This window comes from Schistocerca serialis, chromosome 8, assembly GCF_023864345.2.
Source record: "Schistocerca serialis cubense isolate TAMUIC-IGC-003099 chromosome 8, iqSchSeri2.2, whole genome shotgun sequence".
NCBI lineage: Eukaryota > Metazoa > Arthropoda > Insecta > Orthoptera > Acrididae > Schistocerca > Schistocerca serialis.
Genome location: NC_064645.1, coordinates 388,223,369 through 388,245,083, shown reverse-complemented (window position 1 = coordinate 388,245,083; position 21,715 = coordinate 388,223,369). Strand labels below are relative to the sequence as shown.

Here is a 21,715-nt window from a genome sequence, read left to right as displayed (position 1 = left end):
TGCCATATGGACAGTGTCCCCAATGATAACAGGTTGAGATGACAGGAGACGTGGGGGTCGAATCTGCTGGGGCCCCGTGCACCAATCTACCCATTGTGGCAAGTCCGGTTGTTATAACAGGAGACACGGGCGATGTGTCCACGTCCATAGGAGGAGGAGGAGAGTAGAGTGGCTCCTACAGATGATGGTCATCTGGTTCCTGCATGGGCACGTCTCCTAGTGGCGTCAGTTCTTGTGCTGGCACCAATATTATGATGAGAGGACTGTGTTGTGAGTAACGAGAGATTCCAGTATCCTGAGCGTCAGGTAGAGCCGAAGGTAGTGTAGCGGCATCCGAAACAGGCGTTGCCGGCACACGAGGCCGAAGCTGGTCTGAATGACGCACTGCAACACCCGAGTCCGTCTGGATTTCATACAGGCGTTGGCCGCAGTGTCGTAAGATGCGGCCAGGATTCCATTTTGGCAGCCTGCCATATCCCCGTACCCATACAAGGTCGTTGGTGGTGAACTGGCCAAGCAAAGGCACCCGCGGCCGTGTGGTGGAAGGCCGCAGAAGATGAAATAGCGTGCGGGGCTGTCGGCCACGTAAGAGCTCAGCAGTAAACAGAGTAAGACGTGTGTACACTTTCACAGTCAAATCATAACTGAGTCCAAGTCTAGCGGCCACTGGCTGGCTGGCCGCTTAGGTGGCGCTGCTGCTGTATGGCTGGCAGAAAGCGCCGCATGTAGAGGACGCGTGTAACTGCGTGGCGGCACTTTGAAAGGACATTAACTCTTTTTCCCCCAATATATTTATTCCTTAATGACATTTATCATTAAAAATATATTGCCTTTTGAAACCAACAGCTCTTTTCATGTAATTAATGCCAAAAATATGAATAATCTTGACAAAGACAAAGTCACTTACTTTGGTCGAGAAAGGTGTCCTTTACTCAGTAACACACATTTTCAGTAACTTGCCAGCAGGCATAAAAAATTTCAGTCAACTCCTGCTACTCCACTGACAAAAATTCTTAGCAGAACTGACTAATGTCTATAAGTTACTAATAATATGAAATGAGTATTACATACAATCTGAGTACTGTACGCATTCAGTGCAGTAATGTGTGCATAGTAAATAAGTGTCGTAAAATGAATTTTCTACTTGATGATGCATGGTTACAACAGCCTAATAAATACCATATGTCCCTCAGTGTACTGAACATTTACATGTTTTGTGACAAATATGTTATTTTTCTTTTAAATTAAAATATGTCCACGAGGACCGTTTCACTTAGGATCTGTGGAAGGTACATTAGCATATTTATTTGTCTTTGTAAATATCTTTTGTGCATTCTCGCTCTGTGACATGTTCCACATCCTAGAGGATTACCTCACTATGGATCTATTGGAACAAAAAGTACATGTAATCTACGAGCTTTTAATATAACAGCTTTCAGAAATGACATTTTTGAAATGTTTATGATGCAAGGTCACTTCTGACACACTGAGACTGTGTGTCAGATAGCGACTGGAACCCCAAATCTCTATGCACAAGTAATGTACTATCAATAGTGCAAACACTAGTCTCCTGTGCAATAATGCCATATAATCATCATTTTTGCATGCTTGCAAAGTTTCAACCAGTGACTAGTTTTCATTCGTAACTTTCAAGCTTTAAACATTGCTATTTGGATGCACCACTAACGCTTCAACGATACATTTCTTATCCTAAAGTTCTCAAAGGTGTTTTATTCAACATTTCTACTCCATAACTAAACACATTATTAAAGTACACAATGTCTGCAATTAATACAACTGTTTGCAATCTTAAATAATTTACAAAAATTCCATTTCAAGCATGTGAAACTGATAAACTACAGAAAAAGTAGAAAGCTCATCACAATATCAGTCGCAAGCTTTCTTTTTGGCACACAGGTACAATAAAGGGAATTTTAAAATTCCTACTTTCCAATGCCACATGCCAGTACAGATCCACTGCTTGTGTATCTTTGATGTCCACACCAAGAAATACATGTCAAAGCATTTTGAAGCACATGAGCATCATACACAAAACACATACCAACTTACAGTATATGTAAAGAATTACAGCAATAAAATATAAATACTAGTCATAAATCACATGCACAATAATAACCTGTTTCAGCAATTAGCTGGTTCCAATGTCTCTGCTTCATTCCTGGATTTCTCAAACCCTGGAGGATTGGGATTAGAGGCTTGAACTCTTCCATTTGGTCTCTTACTTGCATAGCTATAGCTTGGACACCTACAAAAATCACCATGATGAAACCGAAACATTACTTATTACTTTATAATGTGCAAAAGTAATAAAATGGCTCAATTCAGTATTTACTGATCCACATGAATATAATCACTGAACAAGTTACACCTAACCCAAACACCTAAATAAAAAAGGACACACAATAATATACTGGAATTAAGAGGAATTTACCAGGTATATCAGCGAACACTTTGATAGATTTCTGCATAGTCTTGTATATTTCAGAAACCATTTTGTCAATCATCTCTCCATCTATGTTAATAAGAGGGTTGTCCATCCAGATATCATACCACCGTAGCCAATCTGAAAATGAATAAGTAATATATTATTTATACACCTCTAAATTGTTCTATTTCCAGGCAAGTTTTTTATAAGAAATACTTTTTATCTGGTTCAGGCAGTAACTACATGAAATTCACCAAAAAGATGATGTAGAGAAACAGTGCAAAATTTTAGCAGAACATCTGGAAAATGTTTAATATTTTAATACTTTTTTTAAACATCGGTAGTTCAATGTGAAAAATGTGTTATCACCAGAATTTCATGGGCTGAGTCAATTGTTAATTGTTGGATACACGAAAACTGTTTGAAAGTTTATGAAATTCACAATCAGTGACAATCCTTGGTCATGCTGTAACTGTTTATGTCTCAGAAAGTGCAGATCTACTAAGTGCACTGAATTCAAAGGAAATTAAATTACTGCAAAGATTCATGGAAAGACTTAAAATGGAATTTCTGGCCAAGGTAATAAGTGAATTGCAGTACTGAATTTGCAAGAACCAATCTCGTGTGCATGCTATGATAAACAAACCATTTGCAGTAATTATGATGATGGTGACAGTGATGATGATATGAAAATTGAAGCACTTAGGAAACTGGAAAGTCAATAAAACTGGAAGACAGTGAAAGGAAAGAGAGGGTTGATAAAGATGAACCAAACACTGTGAAGTAGAAGTAGAAGTAGAAGTTTATTGTCTCATAACATACAATTTCAAGACATTGACTTAAAAGTACAGAAGACTAGTCAAAACACAAAAACTGGTTTACAGTTTTCCTTATAATACCAGTAATATAATATACAGTACTGAATAATTACTTAATTAAGCAGTTAATAATTTTTCTTCAAAAGTAACAAACTTTTAAGATTGACAGTCCTAAGTACTTGCTCTCTCCTGCCCAAATTTTCATGTTGTCATTTATGAAGTCTTCTACTTAATAGTAACATTTCTGCACTAGTTTCTCATATAAGGATTTTTTCAGTGTTTCTAAATTTATACTGAGCAATTCTCTTCCTTTCACTTTGTTATAAATTTTCATACCCATATAATGTGGAGTTTGAACATAAAGTTTTAAACGGTGGGTGGGCAGCATAAAATTATTTTGATTTCAGGTGTTGTAATTATGTTGGAAATGATTTGCTACAAATCGGATACAAAATAATAGCAACTCTACGTTAAGAACTGTTGTGACTCCTAGCAATGAGACTGGTGTACTTATGCTGATTACAGAAAATCAACTCAACCTACACATTAAAAGTATTTTGAATTTGAAACAAGGTACATCAGGCAATGCAACAGAATTCAAGGATAATAGGATAATCATAAAGGTGCCTTTAATCATATTATGGTGAATTCTGTTCAAAGTGAAAGTGAATAGTACCTTATTAGTAAAACAAGGACCTCAGTTTGTTTAGCATAATGTGTATATCCACTATCCAAACTAATAATAAGCACCATCATAAACACATTTGCAAATAAATGTCTGCTATATGAGAACAGGCTTGCATCTATATTCGCAGAGCCAAACAAATTTTTAAATGACAAACATCTAGCAAGGGCGGGTCTTAACTTAAAGGGATTAGAATCTTCAAGCAATACTAGGTATCTCTCCAGAGAGTCATCAGACATATTATCTCTGGTGTTTTCACATATATTTGCAGTTTAATTTTTCCAGTGGAGCCAGTCCAAAGAAATGCCACTCATCATATTTCATATGACACCCAATGTCAGCTGAAAATGTTGATTTGATTCTTATTACAAACAATATATTTTTACAAGTGCAGTACGTTCATCTGATAGAATGGATCTAAATTAGTCTAGTATGATTTGGCCAAATGATATCCATTATTATGGACAGCATACCGCAAACAATGACCATTACATCAGCAGGAAACTAATACCGCAGCATAGTAATAGACATGGCAAACAAATGTTCCTAATATGAAGAGTGCTAGAGAACATTGTAGCGGTTTGCCTTTTTAATTGCAAATAGTTGTGAAATATTTTATACTGCATATTACAATAATTTTTCCCGAGGGCATGCAGCTTTACTGTATGGCTAAATGATGATGGCATCCTCTTGGGTAAAATATTCCGGAGGTAAAATAGTCCCCCATTCGGATCTCCGGGTAGGGACTACTCAAGAGGACGTCGTTATCACGAGAAAGAAAACTGGCGTTCTACGGATCGGAGCGTGGAATGTCAGATCCCTTAATCAGGCAGGTAGGTTAGAAAAATTAAAAAGGGAAATGGATTGGTTAAAGTTAGATATAGTGGGAATTAATGAAGTTCGGTGTCAGGAGGAACAAGACTTTTGGTCAGGCAAATACAATATCATAAATACAAAATCAAGTAGGGGTAATGCAGGAGTAGCTTTAATAATGAATAGGAAAATAGGAGTGCGGGTAAGCTACTACAAACAGCATAGTGAATGCATTATTGTGGCCAAGATAGACACGAAGCCCATACCTACTACAGAAGTACAAGTTTATATGCCACTAGCTCTGCAGATGACGAAGAAATGTATGATGAAATAAAAGAAATTATTCAGGTAGTGAAGAGAGACGAAAATTTAATAGTGATGGGTGACTGGAATTCGGTAGTAGGAAAAGGGAGAGAAGGAAACTTAGTAGGTGAATATGGATTGGGGATAAGAAATGAAAGAGGAAGCCGCCTGGTAGAATTTTGCACAGAGCATAACTTAATCATAGCTAACGCTTGGTTCAAGAATCATAAAAGAAGACTGTATACATGGAAGAAGCCTGGAGATACTGACATGTTTCAGATAGATTATGTAATGGTAAGACAGAGATTTAGGAACCAGGTTTTAAATTGTAAGACATTTCCAGGGACAGACGTGGACTCTGACCACAATCTATTGGTTACGAACTGTAGATTAAAACTGAAGAAACTGCAATAAGGTGGGAATTTAAGGAGATGGGACCTGGATAAACTGACTAAACCAGAGGTTGTACAGAGTTTCAGGGAGAGCATAACAGAACAATTGACAGAAATAGGGGAAAGAAATACAGTAGAAGAAGAATGGGTAGCGTTGAGGGATGAAGTAGTGAAGGCAGCAGAGGATCAAGTAGGTAAAAAGACAAGGGCTAGTAGAACTCCTTGGGTAACAGAAGAAATATTGAATGTAATTGGTGAAAGGAGGAAATATAAAAATGCAGTAAATGAAGCAAGCAAAAAGGAATACAAACGTCTCAAAAATGAGATTGACAGGAAGTGCAAAATGGCTAAGCAGGGATGGCTAGAGGACAAATGTAAGGATGTAGAGGCTTGTCTCACCAGGGGTAAGATAGATACTGCCTACAGGAAAATTAAAGAGACCTTTGGAGAAAAGAGAACCACTTATATGAATGTCAAGAGCTCAGATGGAAACCCAGTTCTAAGCAAAGAAGGGAAACCAGAAAGGTGGAAGGAGTATGCAGAGAGTCTATACAAGGGCGATGTACTTGAGGACAATATTATGGAAATGGAAGATAGGGTTGTAGCCTATCCCCGATGTTATTCAATCTTTATACTGAGCAAGCAGTGAAGGAAACAAAAAGAAAGTTCGGAGTACGCATTAAAATCCATGGAGAAGAAATAAAAACTTTGACGTTCGCCGATGACAATGTAATTCTGTCAGAGACAGCAAAGGACTTGGAAGAGCAGTTGAACGGAATGGATAGTGTCTTGAAAGGAGGATATAAGATGAACATCAACAAAAGCAAAAAGAGGATAATGGAATGTAGTCGAATTAAGTCGGGTGATTCTGAGGGAATTAGATTAGGAAATGAGACACTTAAAATAGTAAAGGAGTTTTGCTATTTGGGGAGCAAAATAACTGATGATGGTCGAAGTAGAAAGGATATAAAATGTAGACTGGCAATAGCAAGGAATGCGTTTCTGAAGAAGAGAAATTTGTTAACATCGAGTATAAATTTAAGTGTCAGGAAGTCATTTCTGAAAGTATTTGTCTGGAGTGTGGCCACGTATGGAAGTGAAACATGGACGATAAATAGTTTGGACAAGAGGAGAATAGAAGCTTTCAAAATGTGGTGCTACAGAAGAATGTTGAAGATTAGATGGGTAGATCATATAACTAATGAGGAGGCATTGGATAGGATTGGGGAGAAGAGAAGTTTGTGGCACAACTTGACTAGAAGAAGGGATCGTTTGGTAGGACACGTTCTGAGGCATCAAAGGATCACCAATTTAGTATTGGAGGGCAGCGTGCAGGGTAAAAATCATAGAGGGAGACCAAGAGATGAATACACTAAGCAGATTCAAAAGGATGTAGGTTGCAGTAGGTACTGGGAGATGAAGAAGCTCGCACGGGATAGAGTAGCATGGAGAGCTGCATCAAACCAGTCTCAGGACAGAAGACCACAACAATAACAACAACATTATAATGTTAGCATACAGGAAATGTAAAACCAGGCCATCAGAGTGATACTGGCCTTACTGTATTAGTATTGTTGATATGTGGCTTGCACTTGATCAATGTCTAATGCAATCAATGATACAGACACTGTAAGGTTGACGAACATTTGTTTGCCATGTCGTCCTTGGCTGACTTGCCCCATATTGCTTGTTAAACATTATGTTTAAATAATGGAAAGTGCCAGGCTGGAATCTCAACAATATTATGAAAAGGAGAGATTGCTACTCACCATAAAGATGAGATGTTGAGTTGCAGACAGTTTTTTCGTTGTGCCTGTCTGCAACACAATACGTCATCTTTATGGTGAGTAGAAATCTATCCTTTTCATAATATTGTTAATCATGATGGTTTGCTGTCCCTGTTATTATATATTATAAAAATTGGACTAACGTGTGATTGTTCTATTGTGTGGGAATATCAAATTCCAGTTTTAAAACTGTTTGATTTGTAACAAGAAATAAATTTATGTTTTCTGTTGATAGTTGGTGTCAGAAGAAACACATGAGGAGTAGTATTTATTCGGGCTGACTATTCATTTATTGTGAAATTACATCACAAATATTTGTGAAATGCTACAAAAAGATACACTAGATAGTTATTTTGAGGGACACTTGGCATATCCTGATGATAGCAGTAAATTATGTAGCCTACTAAAAATGTCATAAACAGATCTTAAATTACTACAACAAATGTTCAGTTTCTCGAAAAGCCTCTTTAAATTCCTCACACATGCTTCTACAACCTTGGCATTTGTCCTCTAGCCATATCTGCTAGCTCATATTGAGAGTGATGTCTGTCTTACTCGTTAGATGTTTATATTTCATTTTGCATTCTGAATTTCCTATACTTGCATATTTTTTCTATCGTCAGTTACATTCTATATCTTATATATTAGTCACAGATTTCCACTGGGCCTTGTCTTTTCACCAACTTGGTCCGCTGCTGCTTTTGCTGTGTCATCTCTCAAAGCTATTTAACTGCTATGGCAAAATTAAATGGCTATGGTCTGTAGCATATACACTATCTAATCAAAGTACCCGAACACCTATTAGTGGACATATCAGACGTGTGCACCCTTCACCTTTACTCTTGAACTCTGCTGGCTACCCTTTCAATAAGATGTCAGAATGCCTGTGGAGAAATGGCAGCACATTCCTCTTCAGTAGCAAAAATCACAAAAGGTAGTGATGTTGGATGCTGGAGTATGAAGTGAAGTTGACATTCTAACTCATCTGAAAGGTATTTTATTGGGTTCAGGTTAGGTCTCTGGGTAGCCCAGTCCATTTCCAGAATGTTATTGTCCACAAACTATTGCCTGTTGTCTCATAGACGCTGCTTTATGAAAGGGTGCAAATCCATGTCAATACAATCAGTTGTCGTCATTGAAAAGTTCCTCTGCTCTATACAGTATGCAATCCTGTAAAATGCATTCATATCCTTCCACATTTAGTTTCTTCGTAATGGCAATAAGAGAACAAATACACTGTAACCACAAAAACACACCGATACCATCCCACCACCCCATCCATACTGCACTGTTCGCACTACACGTGATGGTAAGTAATGTTCTCCAGGCATTCACCAAACCCAAACATGTCCACCGCATTGCCATAGTGTAGAGAGTGACTCACTCCAAATTAACTAATTTCTAATCATCCACTGTCAAGTGGCACCATTCTTTATACAACCTCAAGCATCGCTTAGCACTGACAATGGAAATGTACGGTTTATGAGCAGTTACTCAACCGTCGTGTCCCATTCTTTTTAACTTTCTATGCACCTTCCCTGAGCTAGCTGGATTGCTGGTAGCACTTTGGAACTAACACGTGATTTCTTCTGTTGATTTCATGCGATTTTTTACAACCACCCTCCAAATTGTTCAACAGGAACTGCCTAGTCTAGGTTTAACTATGGTTGTTTCCTTATGTTTTCAATTCACAATCACATCACCAACAGTCAACCTGAGCAGATTTTGAGGTGCCGAAATGCTTCTGATTAACTCGTTATTCACGTGACATTCAATGATTAGTCCACATTCTAAGTCACTGAGCTGTCCTGACCAACCCATTCTGTTGATACTGCTTATCTACTGCAACGCAATACTTCCTGTCTCCTTTTATACTGGTGGAACTGAGTGAGGTAGCACATTGGTTAGCACACTGTACTTGCATTTGGAAGGACAAATGTTCAAATCTGTGTCCTGCCATCCACATTTATGTTTTCCATGACTTTCCTAAGTTGCACTAGACAAATTCCAGGATGTCTCCAATCTGAGTTTGTGTTCCATCTCTAATGACCTCATTGTGGACAGGATGTAAAACCCTTATCTTCCTTCCTTCCTTCCTTTGTAATGGTGGATCCATCTCTCATGACATCAAGTGGTTAATTTTGCATTATACAGGGGTGTACTTTTGATCTGGCAGTGTAAGAGGTAGGATGGGGATGTATCACATACTGTATGACCTTTTGCTGCTCATACAACTAGACTTCATTCCAGCATCTAACGTATAAAATTTTGAATATCAGCAATAAAGTTTGTTGTAGAAAACTAAGTGCTTCCAATTGCTACCGGTCTGTACTGATCTCCTAGTAGTACATTTGGTGATGATAATAATAATAATAATAATAATAATAATAATTGGCAAAAGTAATGGTGCCACTCCATTTTCATACCACTGTTCAAGCAAAGTTCTCCACTTGACTGCACAAACTATCAAACTATAGCCCTCCCGTGCCCATAAAATCACATTCACTATACTGAATGAGAGGCTGAAACCTTCTCGCTTCCACAAATGTCACATGAACAAACTGCGTTTATTTCAGACTTTAGAACCCCTGAGCAGATCCTAAACATCCAGCAGTCCATAGAGAAGGCAAGGGAATATAATATCAGAATATTCATGTGCTTTGTGGATTAAAAGTAAGCTTTTGACAAGATGAAATGCTCAAAGCTGTGGACACTCATCATCACAATGGGTACACCAAGAGGCTGAATGAGAGGCTGAAACCTTCTCGCTTCCACAAATGTCACATGAACAAACTGCGTTTATTTCAGACTTTAGAACCCCTGAGCAGATCCTAAACATCCAGCAGTCCATAGAGAAGGCAAGGGAATATAATATCAGAATATTCATGTGCTTTGTGGATTAAAAGTAAGCTTTTGACAAGATGAAATGCTCAAAGCTGTGGACACTCATCATCACAATGGGTACACCAAGACACCTTGTCTATCTGATCCGGAGACTGTACTTTTCAAACACAGTGTCAGACAAGGTTTCATTCTCTCTCCATTACTGTTAAATGCATGTAGTGAGCACGTTATGAGGGAGGTACTTGAAGATTGGTATGATGGCTCTGTTGTAAGTGGCAGAGAAATTAACAATCTCAGGTAAGGAATGACACTCCGATAATTGCAAAATGAACATCAGCTGGAAATCTTCATGCAAAAGTAGCCCGAATGAAGTAGTGAATATGGTCTCAAAATCAACAACACAAAGACCAAAGTGACGACTGTAGATCACCCTAATGACAACAGACCAGACATCACAAGAACTGGTGGCTATGTGGTCATCAGTTGCTTCGAGTACTTAGGATCTGTTGTCATTAATACTGCAGAATGCAAACCTGGAATCCATAGCTGCATTTCAACTACAAGGAATTCTACAGCAAAACTTGTTTGAATCTGGAAGGGCACTGTAACTGTCAAGACAAAAACTCACACTCCCTATCATGAAATATGCAGCTGAAATTTGATCACTGAAGATAGCAGATCATCACAGGTTTGATGCTCTGGAAATGTGGTGCTACAGAAGAGTACGTCAAATACCGTGGACAGGAGATCAAACCAATGAATCGATCCTGAGGCAGCTTGACATCAGAACAAGACTGTAGACACTTTTCAACCAAAATCAGTTGAAATATTTTGATTACATTTCTAGAAGGCAAGAGGCAATGGAAAGAACAATCACAGAAGGAAAAATCAACAGCTGAAGACCTAGAGCACATGCACCACTGTGGTGGATATAGACCAGATTAAGAGACTGACCAGTGTTGGCTTGCAGCAAGCAAGACACCATACCACAGAAAGGGCATCAAGGAGGCATACAAAAAATTGAGAAAGGGTTGATATTCTAAGCAGGAAAGATAAGTGTGCATAGGAACTGCTTTAGTTGGCAATTTTAATAGGGAGTCATGCAAGTTACCACTCTGTTTTAATAAACATGTCTTGGAAGGAGAACATAAACACATGATCAGGTCTACTTCGAATGATTTTGACTCATTAGGTGTTGCCTAGAGACCAATTGAACGCTACTGCAAAAGAGTTCCTATTTTCAAAAAATGGCAGTTTTTTGCAGATTTGTTACCTGCAACATAAATAAATAAATGTAGCTGGAGTTAATTTTATCAAACAAGTTAGGTGACACCACTACTTATTTTAAACTCAGTAGTTTAATCACTAAATACACAGTGCTGTTGTAACAGTACAAATTTCCTGAGCAACATAAGCTCTAAGCCAAATCCACAATAGCTGACTTGAAATATCCCTCATGATTCATGAATAACTTGATGTAGGCAGACAATGACCTAGAAGTACAGAAGTAATTACATCTTTGGGAATTTACTGCAAAGAAATGTTTGCTGGTGAAACAGGTAAAAGGAATAGATCTACAGAAAACATGATAGTTAGTGGGCATTAGCTGTGATCAGTGGAATCTTTCAAGTACCTGGGAGTATAACTTAGGAAAATGGAAGAAATGAAAAAAAGATACTTTCATGAGGTGAAATGTTTAGAATTACTGATAGACACCCGAAAAAGTATATTATACTCTTCTTGTTTTTGGGACTAATCTTTACTTAGGTAGAAGAGAGGGATAGGGATAGGTTGGGGAAGATTAAAGAGAAGAGCCAAATTACCCAGACCCCTCCTGTAATACCAAAGATGACTGAGGAGATAACCCATAAGGAAACCCAACAAGGAAAGATTCAGGAAAAAGTTTAAAGTAGTATGAGCATGTGAAGAGAATGGATGATAAGAAGATACCCAGGAAGATTGATGAAGGGTAAGATATCAAGCGGAATGACTGAAAGGTGTAGAAGAATGCTTTCAGGAGAGAGTAGAAAACTACACCAGAATAGCAACAGAGGGATGGTGTGAAGATCAGAGAACACTTATTCTTGTGTTCCAAGCAGACCCTGACAATGAAGAAAATCATACTTGTTAGTGGTGCAGGTGGAAGCCACGCAGATGGTCACTGAGAAACACCTGAGTGTGGGTTTTAATAACTTAAAGATTTCCAATGAGGAATACTGAGTACAGAGCACTTGAGAGAACTTAAGCTGTGAGCAGCCAGGTCTATAAACCTTTTGTTGTGGTTTCCATTAGAAATACTGCAGTAGGACAGGATGTTTCTGTATGCAAATGGGACTGAAATATTTCCAGTAAGGAAAGTTGAAAGGGATGCTATTATTCTATGCAAAATGTATAGTTGACAGGGTGCTTAGCAGCAGCAGCAGATACGCTAGCCATCAAACTAGGCCTGACCCAAGGAGGGAAAGCCACCAAACAGCAATGGTGTAGAGGAGCAGCTCTCGCTACACAGGCCACTGAGGTATAATTCAACCAAACCAAACTTGACACTTCTTGCACATATCACAACATGCAAAACTAGATCACCTAATTTCTAAATTTGCACATCCTTACTTGATACTGAAAATGTGCAGATTACCAAGAGTACAAGTATGAAATGTAGATTTTTGTCTAAAAAACTTGTTGAATTCAGAAGAATGATAAACAGTGCTTTATTCATAGTACGCTCCATCGTTTGTTATACATTTTTCCCATCAATTTCTGAATATCACGCCAGTAAAAATGTTTCCCTTTTTCTGCAAACCATTCATCAAGCCATTATTTCACATCTTTGTATGAACCAAAGTGCTGCATCGATGCAAACGAGTGGTCATCAGAAGGAGCCAAGTTTGGTGAGTAAGCCACAGAACTTCCCATCTGAGTCTTCCAACATGTCGCAAACTGGCTTTGCCTTATGTGAAGGAGGACTGTTGTGAAGAAAATTGACTTTGTGTTGCCTCTTTCAGTATTGTGGGCTTTTTTCAAGCAGTGATCAATTCAAATCATTCAATTGTTGTTGGTAACAAAAGTTTCCCAATGTTTTAACAGCTCATAATAGACCACAACCCTCTGGTCCCACAAAACACAAGAGTATCGTCTTTCTCCCAAAGTGATTCAATCTTACAGTCGATGTGGATGGTGTGCCTCGGTCTACTCGTGATTTTTTGTGCTTGGGATTCTCAAAATAAATCCAATTTCATCACCTGTAACTATAAAATACAAAAATGACTTCCTTTTGTATTGAGTGAGCAAAATATCATGTGTTTTTACGCATTTCCATTTGCCTGTCATTCAACACATGCTTCTGAATCTTTCCCATCTCTCTTAGCCAATTGGAAACAGCTTGTTGACGAACGCCCAATTGCTCAGTGAGTTGTTTTTGTGTTTGCAAATCATCTTCATTCAATAACGCTCCCTATTCCACATCTTCATATTGTATTGACGATTTTCCACAGTCCTTGTCTATAACATCAAAGCCACCATTTTTGAAAGGCTGAAAACATCATCACATGTATCTTGTGATAGAGCATGTTCACCATAAGCTTCTCAAAGCAATCGATATGATTAAGCAGTAGTTTTCTTCAAATAAAAACAAAAAATCACTTTTTCTAATTTATCACTCATACACATCTGACACTTGTTGATGGCACAACAAAATGGTGCAGTGTCAAATCTTTATAGCATTTCATACTTATACACTTGGTACATATGTCTTAGTTTATCAATAGAATATTCCTGTTAATGAAATTTTATAAAATGAAAGTTTGAAGTACCTAGTACTGAACTAACAAAATAAAGGATGTTTGTGATATTGGTCAACCTTTGTGATTGAATAACAGGTATAGAGAATAACTAATTCATGTACAGTTGTTAATGCATTGGAGGTGGCAGATCCTTTAATGGAATGTTTTAAGAGAAGCAATTCATTTAGACATATGATGTGTTGTTTTTATTTCATTTTGAGTATGAACACTCTCACTGATGTTGGCCATTTAATTCTTCAGCTGTATTACTATGTAATGTAATGCACATTGGTAAAACTGAGCAGCTTAGTAAGTAAGAATTGATAGTGGCAGCCAGTGGGAACCAAGCAAACAGAAGCAGTGGGGAAAGTATAGTAATATGGAATTGCATGTTGGGAATTGGAAAGACTAGAATGTGTGGAAGCTCTGTGTTTAAACCTGAAAAAATGAGGAGCTCTTTCTTCAGGACACGAGATTATGAAGTTAGTGTTTAACTTGATTTCTCAGCAGCAAGTGGGTGTACAGTGCACACATTGGGGCTTAGATTATTTTGTCAGTCCAGTTCACATCATGTTTTAGAATTATCCCACATGTGAGGCCGCAGAGGAACCAAAATTTTTTATAGGGAAGTCTGTTGCTAAATACTGTAGGCTCAATACCAGCTCACACTTCTCTGCTGTTAATTTTATTCCATACTCTTGGAAAACTTCTTCCCAAAGATCAAATTACTTCTGTGCTTTTCCCTCATTGTTTAGCCACATCAAATTATCAACAACAAGTGTTGCTGCCATCCTGCCTCTCTTGCTACTTGTGTTATTATTTCACCAATCGACATTATGGAAAGTAATGGAGATGTGTGCTTCCTTAGCTTGGATCATTTCTCTGCTTCAGCCATTCTGATCTCTTTCTTCCCACTCTCATGCAAATTATTCTTCACTAGTTCAATTCTTTCATTCTCAGCAGACATAGATCTGGGAGGAAAGGGGCCATGAGTGTCATGACCTGTTGTCCCCTGTCCCCTCCCCTCACCACTCCCTCCTAAAGAAAAGCATATAGCATTTATATAGTGCATAAAAAAATTCCAAATTTATCTGCTAATTTTTGGAGAATAAAGCAGAGTGAAAAATAGTAAGGAATTCTAGGAATTACAAGCTGCACGGGTGTTTAATACAGGATGCTTTTCAGTTGCTTGTGTGACAGTCTTGCAAATAGATGGGCTTGCAACCTGTAGATTACCCGAAGTCAGATGGTTTCTGGCATGATCATCTGCACAGAAGATTTCACATAGAAGGTACTTATTCAGTGCCTGCTGTCAACAAATCTGACACAGAGCACAAACCTAGAACTGGAAAAGCATAGGCAGTTGTGTAAGGCAACACAAAGCAGAAAGACCATACACTCAGCAGAAAAAACAACATAAAGACTGACCTCCCACATGAAGGCATAGGCAACAGAAAGAAGTAGTGTTAATTTCATTGAATGTTTGCACAGCCACAGTTTGTAGACCTGTGTTCACATCTTGGATTTAAATGAAGTACTGATTATAGAGTCCGCACACTATGAATTTATATTGTGTAAAGTATCCTGATGTCCATGCTGTGATAGATAGCCTGATTGTGTGACACATGTGATTCTCAAATTTTCAGACAAATGGATTTCCAATGCTGTGAACGGCATTTCTTGTAAGTTATGCTAATATGATGAACTAAGCACTGATGCAAAAAAAGTATTTAGTTATCATTATTGGAATACTTGTCACTCATGGCACATTATAATTGGTGATGGTGAGTCATATTTGGTGGGGGGATTTGGGGTGGGGGGTGATTGTGACAGTAGAAAACTATGCTCCTCCCCTGACCCTTTTCTTCTCAGTCCCCACTACACTTTAAATCTGGACACAGTTTTGTGTGCTTCCCTAAATAACAGATGACCATCAGTATGTCTCTCCTTTATACACGGTGGTGTTCCAGCATCTGTCTACCTGCAAACAGGGGATCTACTATGCACTGTCCTGACCTGAAGTTATACTTTCCTAAGTTGCTCTTACCTTGTTATCCTCGTTCATTCCTCCAGTCTTCTCAAAAATAGCTTTGCACAGTAGCACTTAAGCATGACAATGCCATAGTTTTTTTTAAATATTTTGTCTTTCTTTCTTGAAAACTGGACTGTTATTCCCTCTTTGAGTTTTCTGGAATTCTCACTTTCTTGCATATAACATTCATAACTCTGTACAGCAGGTGTACACCCTCATCTCTTCTATCACATTATATCTCTCCATATTTCCGTTCCACTATCTCTTCTACTCTTCTACATCTCTAGCTTCCTCCACTGTTCCATGTGGATGCAGCAAATCATCAAATATGTCCTTGACATCTCTTTAACTTTCTCCTCCTCCTCCTCCTCCTCCTCCACCTCCACCTCCTCCTCCTCCTCCTCATCCTCCTTCTCCTCTTCCACCTCCTCATTTCTATCCTTATCAATGATTATTTTATTCTCTGCCATTTATTCATCTTCTCCTATGTCTACTCATTCCATACAGTAGCTTTTAAATCTTTTATTATCTTGTTCCACCATTGTGGTCCATTTATTCATCAACTTTCTCTTTGCCTCTACAACCACTTTTTGCGCCTCCCTCTTTCTCACTTTATTTCTTCCTTTGTTTCTGGTGTCCCTCATCAAAACCATTCTCTAAATGTCTTATCCTCTTCAATTCTCTATTTTTTAACTTTAGAATTATATGAAGGTATCTACTTGTATCTCCTCCTATTACCAGTTCTTCCACATTATTAACAGCCAATTATCACCAAGGCCTTGATAACTGTCTGTCATCATTTCATCAGCTACTAATACTGTTTGGAAGTGACCTCACATTAAAATTGTCCACCCCCACCCCCTCCTCAAAATGAGTTGACAATCCCAGAAATAGTATTTGCATAAAATAAAGAATAATACATTAGTTTAAACCATTTTGTGTTAATTGCCACGAGTTTAGCTATTACTTATCATTCTTCATATTCTTTTACATTCTTCACCATTCTTTTTTTAACAAATTTGAATCATAAATGAATGCAGTTTAATGTTAAATATTAAGCTATTAGAGCTCATAATTTATGTCATAAAACATGTATTTAGAGAACATAAAATTGTTGCTAAATTGCTAAACATAATTCACCATGAGACATACTCTATTATAAAAAGAAATGACCAAGTGCATTTTTACTTAAAGAATGTGTAACTTATTTAAACATTACATTACATTATGCATTACAGACAAAAGATACCTGATGTTGCAAGCCACATGTTTCTGTATGGTTCAGATTCCTTAATGAGCCTCACAAGTGCATCAAAAGGAGTTATAGGATCACCGAAGAGCCTTTGTCTCTGATTCAGCAGCTGGCCATGTTCCTGAGTCTCTTTCATTGCTTTCCACATACGTCTAACTTCCACAGCCAGTTCATGAGCCTACAACAATAAAAGTCAAACTGAGAAATCTACTGAATTTAATCAACAATCATAAGATGGAATTCTAAATTTGGTTGACACTCTAAAAGATACTGTTTATCAACAACTTTGGACGTCAGGATTATAATCTCATGCTTACTGACACAAAAAATTCTGTGGTTAATAATAAACATTAAGTATCACCAACTGCGACATGGTCACGTACACAAACAGTGATGTAATACTGTCAAATGTTTTTTATTCCAGTCTTTGGTCACAACATGAATTCTTTAGACGATGAGCGGTTTCAGTCCATAATGACCATCCTCAAATCTATAATATAGAAATACATACACCTTGTGAGCAGTGTGTCTTTCAACATAATACAGCAATATGTATCACAATATACTATCATACAACCAGGGAAATGCGCAGAAAATACAGAAAAACGTACCTTTGTTACAGCATGTCCTGGTTAGATTCAGGGAGCATTTGCAGGCACATAACATAACTGCATTGGGAATGCAATTGGCAGAAACCGGCCACACCCTAGGCAATATCGAGAGCTGTATGCGTATTCTACACAGGGCAGAGAAGGGTCGCGCTCTTGACTTGCTGGAGGAGTTGGAGATTTACAAAGCGAAATAGCATGAGCCCACTAAGGTGCTCAATGGGCAAAGCGATTTTGTGCCCAATGCCTACTTTGCTTTGTTTGATAACGTACTACGATAACCAAGTAATGCCTCGTGTATTTATACCTAGCCTTACTTGACGATTTATGTCGAGAACAGCAGACATTTGCCTACTTCCATACATTAATCGCACTAATCCTGTAATTGATTATGTCCTACCTGCTCATTGAATGTTTAACCAGACTATATAATTTTATTTATTGACTGTTAATATGTTGTTTAAAAGTTTTCTGTGGGAGACATATAATATTGTACGTAAAGCCCTCTAGTGGTTAAGTTCATAAGATCAGTGCACGCCTAAATAACATCCTGACGGCCGACCCAACAGAGGGCGCTGCTCATTGATCTGTCCTTTTTTCAGCTGTCATATAGACATTTTATCTTCCATAGGCAATTTATAGGTTGCTACATGCAATGTAATACGTATATTAATTGTTGACCGTAAATTCACCATAAAAAGGATCGGTCCTATTCTATTCATATATTTCCTTTTAATAATTTTATATGGGTAACTGTATTCGTCTTTTAATGCATCACAATTGGTTTCTATAATAGTTATCAATTTTAAAAGTATGCTGCATGCATTTTACATAATGTGTTTTTATCAGATTATGTTTTTTGTGTAAATGATGACTACATCTAAGCCGACAGTAGCAACATCTAGGGAGGATGTAGGCAAACAAATTACTGGCAGCTACTGTGCTTCTGTAGCCAGTTGCAATAATGACTCTGTGGACGATGCGGTCTATTCTACACCTTATTTTAGATCTATATGACGATGCTATGCTGATTATATTTATATGTTTTGACGATGCCATTATGGCCTTATCACTTTAGGACATGGTGTAAAAAAGGTACGTTTTACCATATTTTCTGTACATTTCCCTGGTTATAAGATAGTATATTGCGATACATATTGCTGTATTATGTTGAAAGACACACTGCTCAATAGGTGTATATATTTGTATATTATAGACATGAGGATGGTCATTACAGACTGAAACCGGTCATTGTCTAAAGAATTCATATTGTGATCAAAGACTGGAATAAAAAACATTTGAAATATTAAGTAAAAAGCTAGCGAATATTATTTGATTTAAACATTCTAAATATGGACATATTCTGACACTTCCATACTTCAGTGCATCCACTGTAACATTTTCAGTCAGTGAATTAATTAAAATTTGCATATGAGTTGGGTATAACAGTTATGCACAATAATGTGATTATGTACACTAGCTGCTGGGAATGTGAATAAACGCGCATCAGCAACAAATGTATTGCAACATTGACTGTGGTTCCTGAGTCAGAATTTTGTGAATAATGTATTTATTTGCATCACTAGAATCCACTGTAAATCCACACATCAGTACACAATATTTAAAAATACATAACTTTGAAAATATTACCAGAAAAAATACAATGCATTTTAAACGATGGAAAATCCAGGATGGAATGTAACAATATTATGAAAAGGAAAGTTGCTACTCACCATACAGCAGAGAAAATGCAATTCACACACAAGACCGCATTCTCTGTGTGGCTTCAATTGTCTGAGACTGCAGCTGTGTGTGTGAGTTGCGTTGGCACATGCGCGCCTATCTGTAAATCAGCATCTCTGCTATATGGTGTATATTGCATTTTACATTAATTAACACTTGATTAAACTTCCCACGTTACTTGTACTTCTTAGGGACAATTTGCATAGGTACATTAATTTACTAAGATTTTGAGATATTTATTTAGAACATTGTAAGCTAACTTAATTCATGCCTACTTGTGCAATTGCCAAGTATCAAGTCTCATCTGCAGTAGCTGTGATGTCAAGTATTTACGCAGTAGCAGCAATTTAGGCATGTAGCAACTTGGGAGGTCCAAATTGGAAATACTGAGCACTGTCACCCCATCAACAACATCCCTACATGCAGTCCACAGCAGGAGCTTTGAATTCTCTCCCAGAGGTCTTCTTCATTTAAAGCTATAATTTACAGACCATTGCGTGATGTATGGTGAACGGTACACAGGATACCACAATCGTACCCTCCCTAACTATTCCATTTGCATATAGTGCATGGGAAAAATGACAGTCAGTATGTCTCAGTGTATACATGTTTCTTTAATTTTAAACTGAAATAAATTATGTAACACAGAAGTTAGAGGAAGCTATATGTTTCTACACACTTATTTGAACACAGGCTCCCAAAACTTTGGAGTAAAACAGTAGATACTGCACAGTGCTTTTTTTGCCTGTATCTACTTACTGAGTCGGATGTTTCTTCAGTGTTGTTCTGCTAACTAGGCAAGTCTGTGAGTGCACAGCTCTTATGCAGTAGCAGTAACATGGAGGTCCATAACAGCAATTTTGAATTCTCTCTCAAAGGCTTCTTCATTTAAATCTATACTTTACACACCACTGTATGTTGTATGGTGAACAGTACATAAGATACCAGAATAATCTCCTCCATAACTATTCCACTTCCATATGGAGCACAGGAATTCTTCTCTATCATTTCAATCATTCATAGTTCATAAGGTCTCAGATGATGATCAACACTTAAGAAGATGGGTTTTGTGAGCCTCAAAGTCTGCCACAGAAGTGATCTCTCATTTTAATCAATTCCCTGCAAACCATTCTCAATGCTTATCTCTTTCTGATTGACCACCTTGAATGTTTAATTCAGACACTCAAATAATTTGTTATAAAATTTCACTGCATGCATTGTGATGGTGCTCTTTGGCTTATTTATCTTTTAGCTAACTGGACTTCACTTATTACAAATTATTATCAGTCAAGAGTCTGGCACTCTTTCCATTATGATCCTATAATCTTCTGTGAATCAGTAATCAATAACATATTTCTATTTTGTGCTATTACATGCATTACATGCTATTCAGCATGTTCTCTGTTGGTTGACCAATGAGCTGGCCTGTTGAATGGGTACAACAGGGATGGAGGAGGGGCAGAGATAGCAGTGTGCAGATGGAGAGAGAGACTCTGGTGGAGCATGCGAGGACTAGATAGGAGGCAGGATAAGGCTGCCAGACACAATGTCAGGAGGCTGTGGGGGGAGTGAAAAAGGAGAGGAGCAGAGAAGGGGAAAAGACCAGTGTGTCACACGGTAGGGTGCGGGCGTGAATTGGAAAGAGGTGACAGGACCGACGGGTCAGAAAACTGTTGGATGGAGGGTGTGGGGACAGTAGCTTTCCATACGGCCAGGATAGTATGGGCCTTTTTGGTAAGGCCATATCCAATCTAACAGTCAAATGTGGAGCAGTGTATGAGGAAATTCAAAAGACACTACAGATAGGAATTATCAAACGGTCAACTAGATTAGATTAGATCAGATTAGTACTTGTTCCATAGATCATGAATATGACACTTCGTAATGATGTGGAATGTGTCAGGTTAATAAAAGGTATCTATACAAAATATTACATTCGACAAAATATTACATGACACTCAATAGAGTAGAAGGAGTTACCATTAAGAAATTCTTTTAATTTCCTTTTAAATGCTATATGGCTATCTGTCAGACTTTTGATGCTACTAGGTAAGTGACCAAAGACTTTTGTGGCAGCATAATTTACCACCTTCTGAGCCAAAATTAGATTTAACCTTGAGTAGTGAAGATCATCCTTTCTCCTAGTGTTGTAGCCATGTACACTGCTATTACTTTTGAATTCATTCAGATTGTTAATAACAAATTTCATAAGT

General features: G+C 37.8%; 1 protein-coding gene across 1 annotated transcript in view; it reads right to left on the bottom strand.

Moving 5' to 3' along the window:
* Positions 1 to 21,715, bottom strand: part of LOC126417029 (dynein axonemal heavy chain 1-like) — a gene marked incomplete at its 3' end in the record, with an annotated part of 951,942 nt that overhangs the window by 740,936 nt on the left and 189,291 nt on the right. The window contains exons 13-15 of the mRNA XM_050084920.1: positions 17,149 to 17,329; positions 2,453 to 2,584; positions 2,138 to 2,266 (exon numbers count right to left, since the gene is read on the bottom strand). Of these exons, the coding sequence (XP_049940877.1) occupies positions 2,138 to 2,266; positions 2,453 to 2,584; positions 17,149 to 17,329 (442 nt within the window). The remainder of the gene's footprint in view (positions 1 to 2,137; positions 2,267 to 2,452; positions 2,585 to 17,148; positions 17,330 to 21,715) is intronic.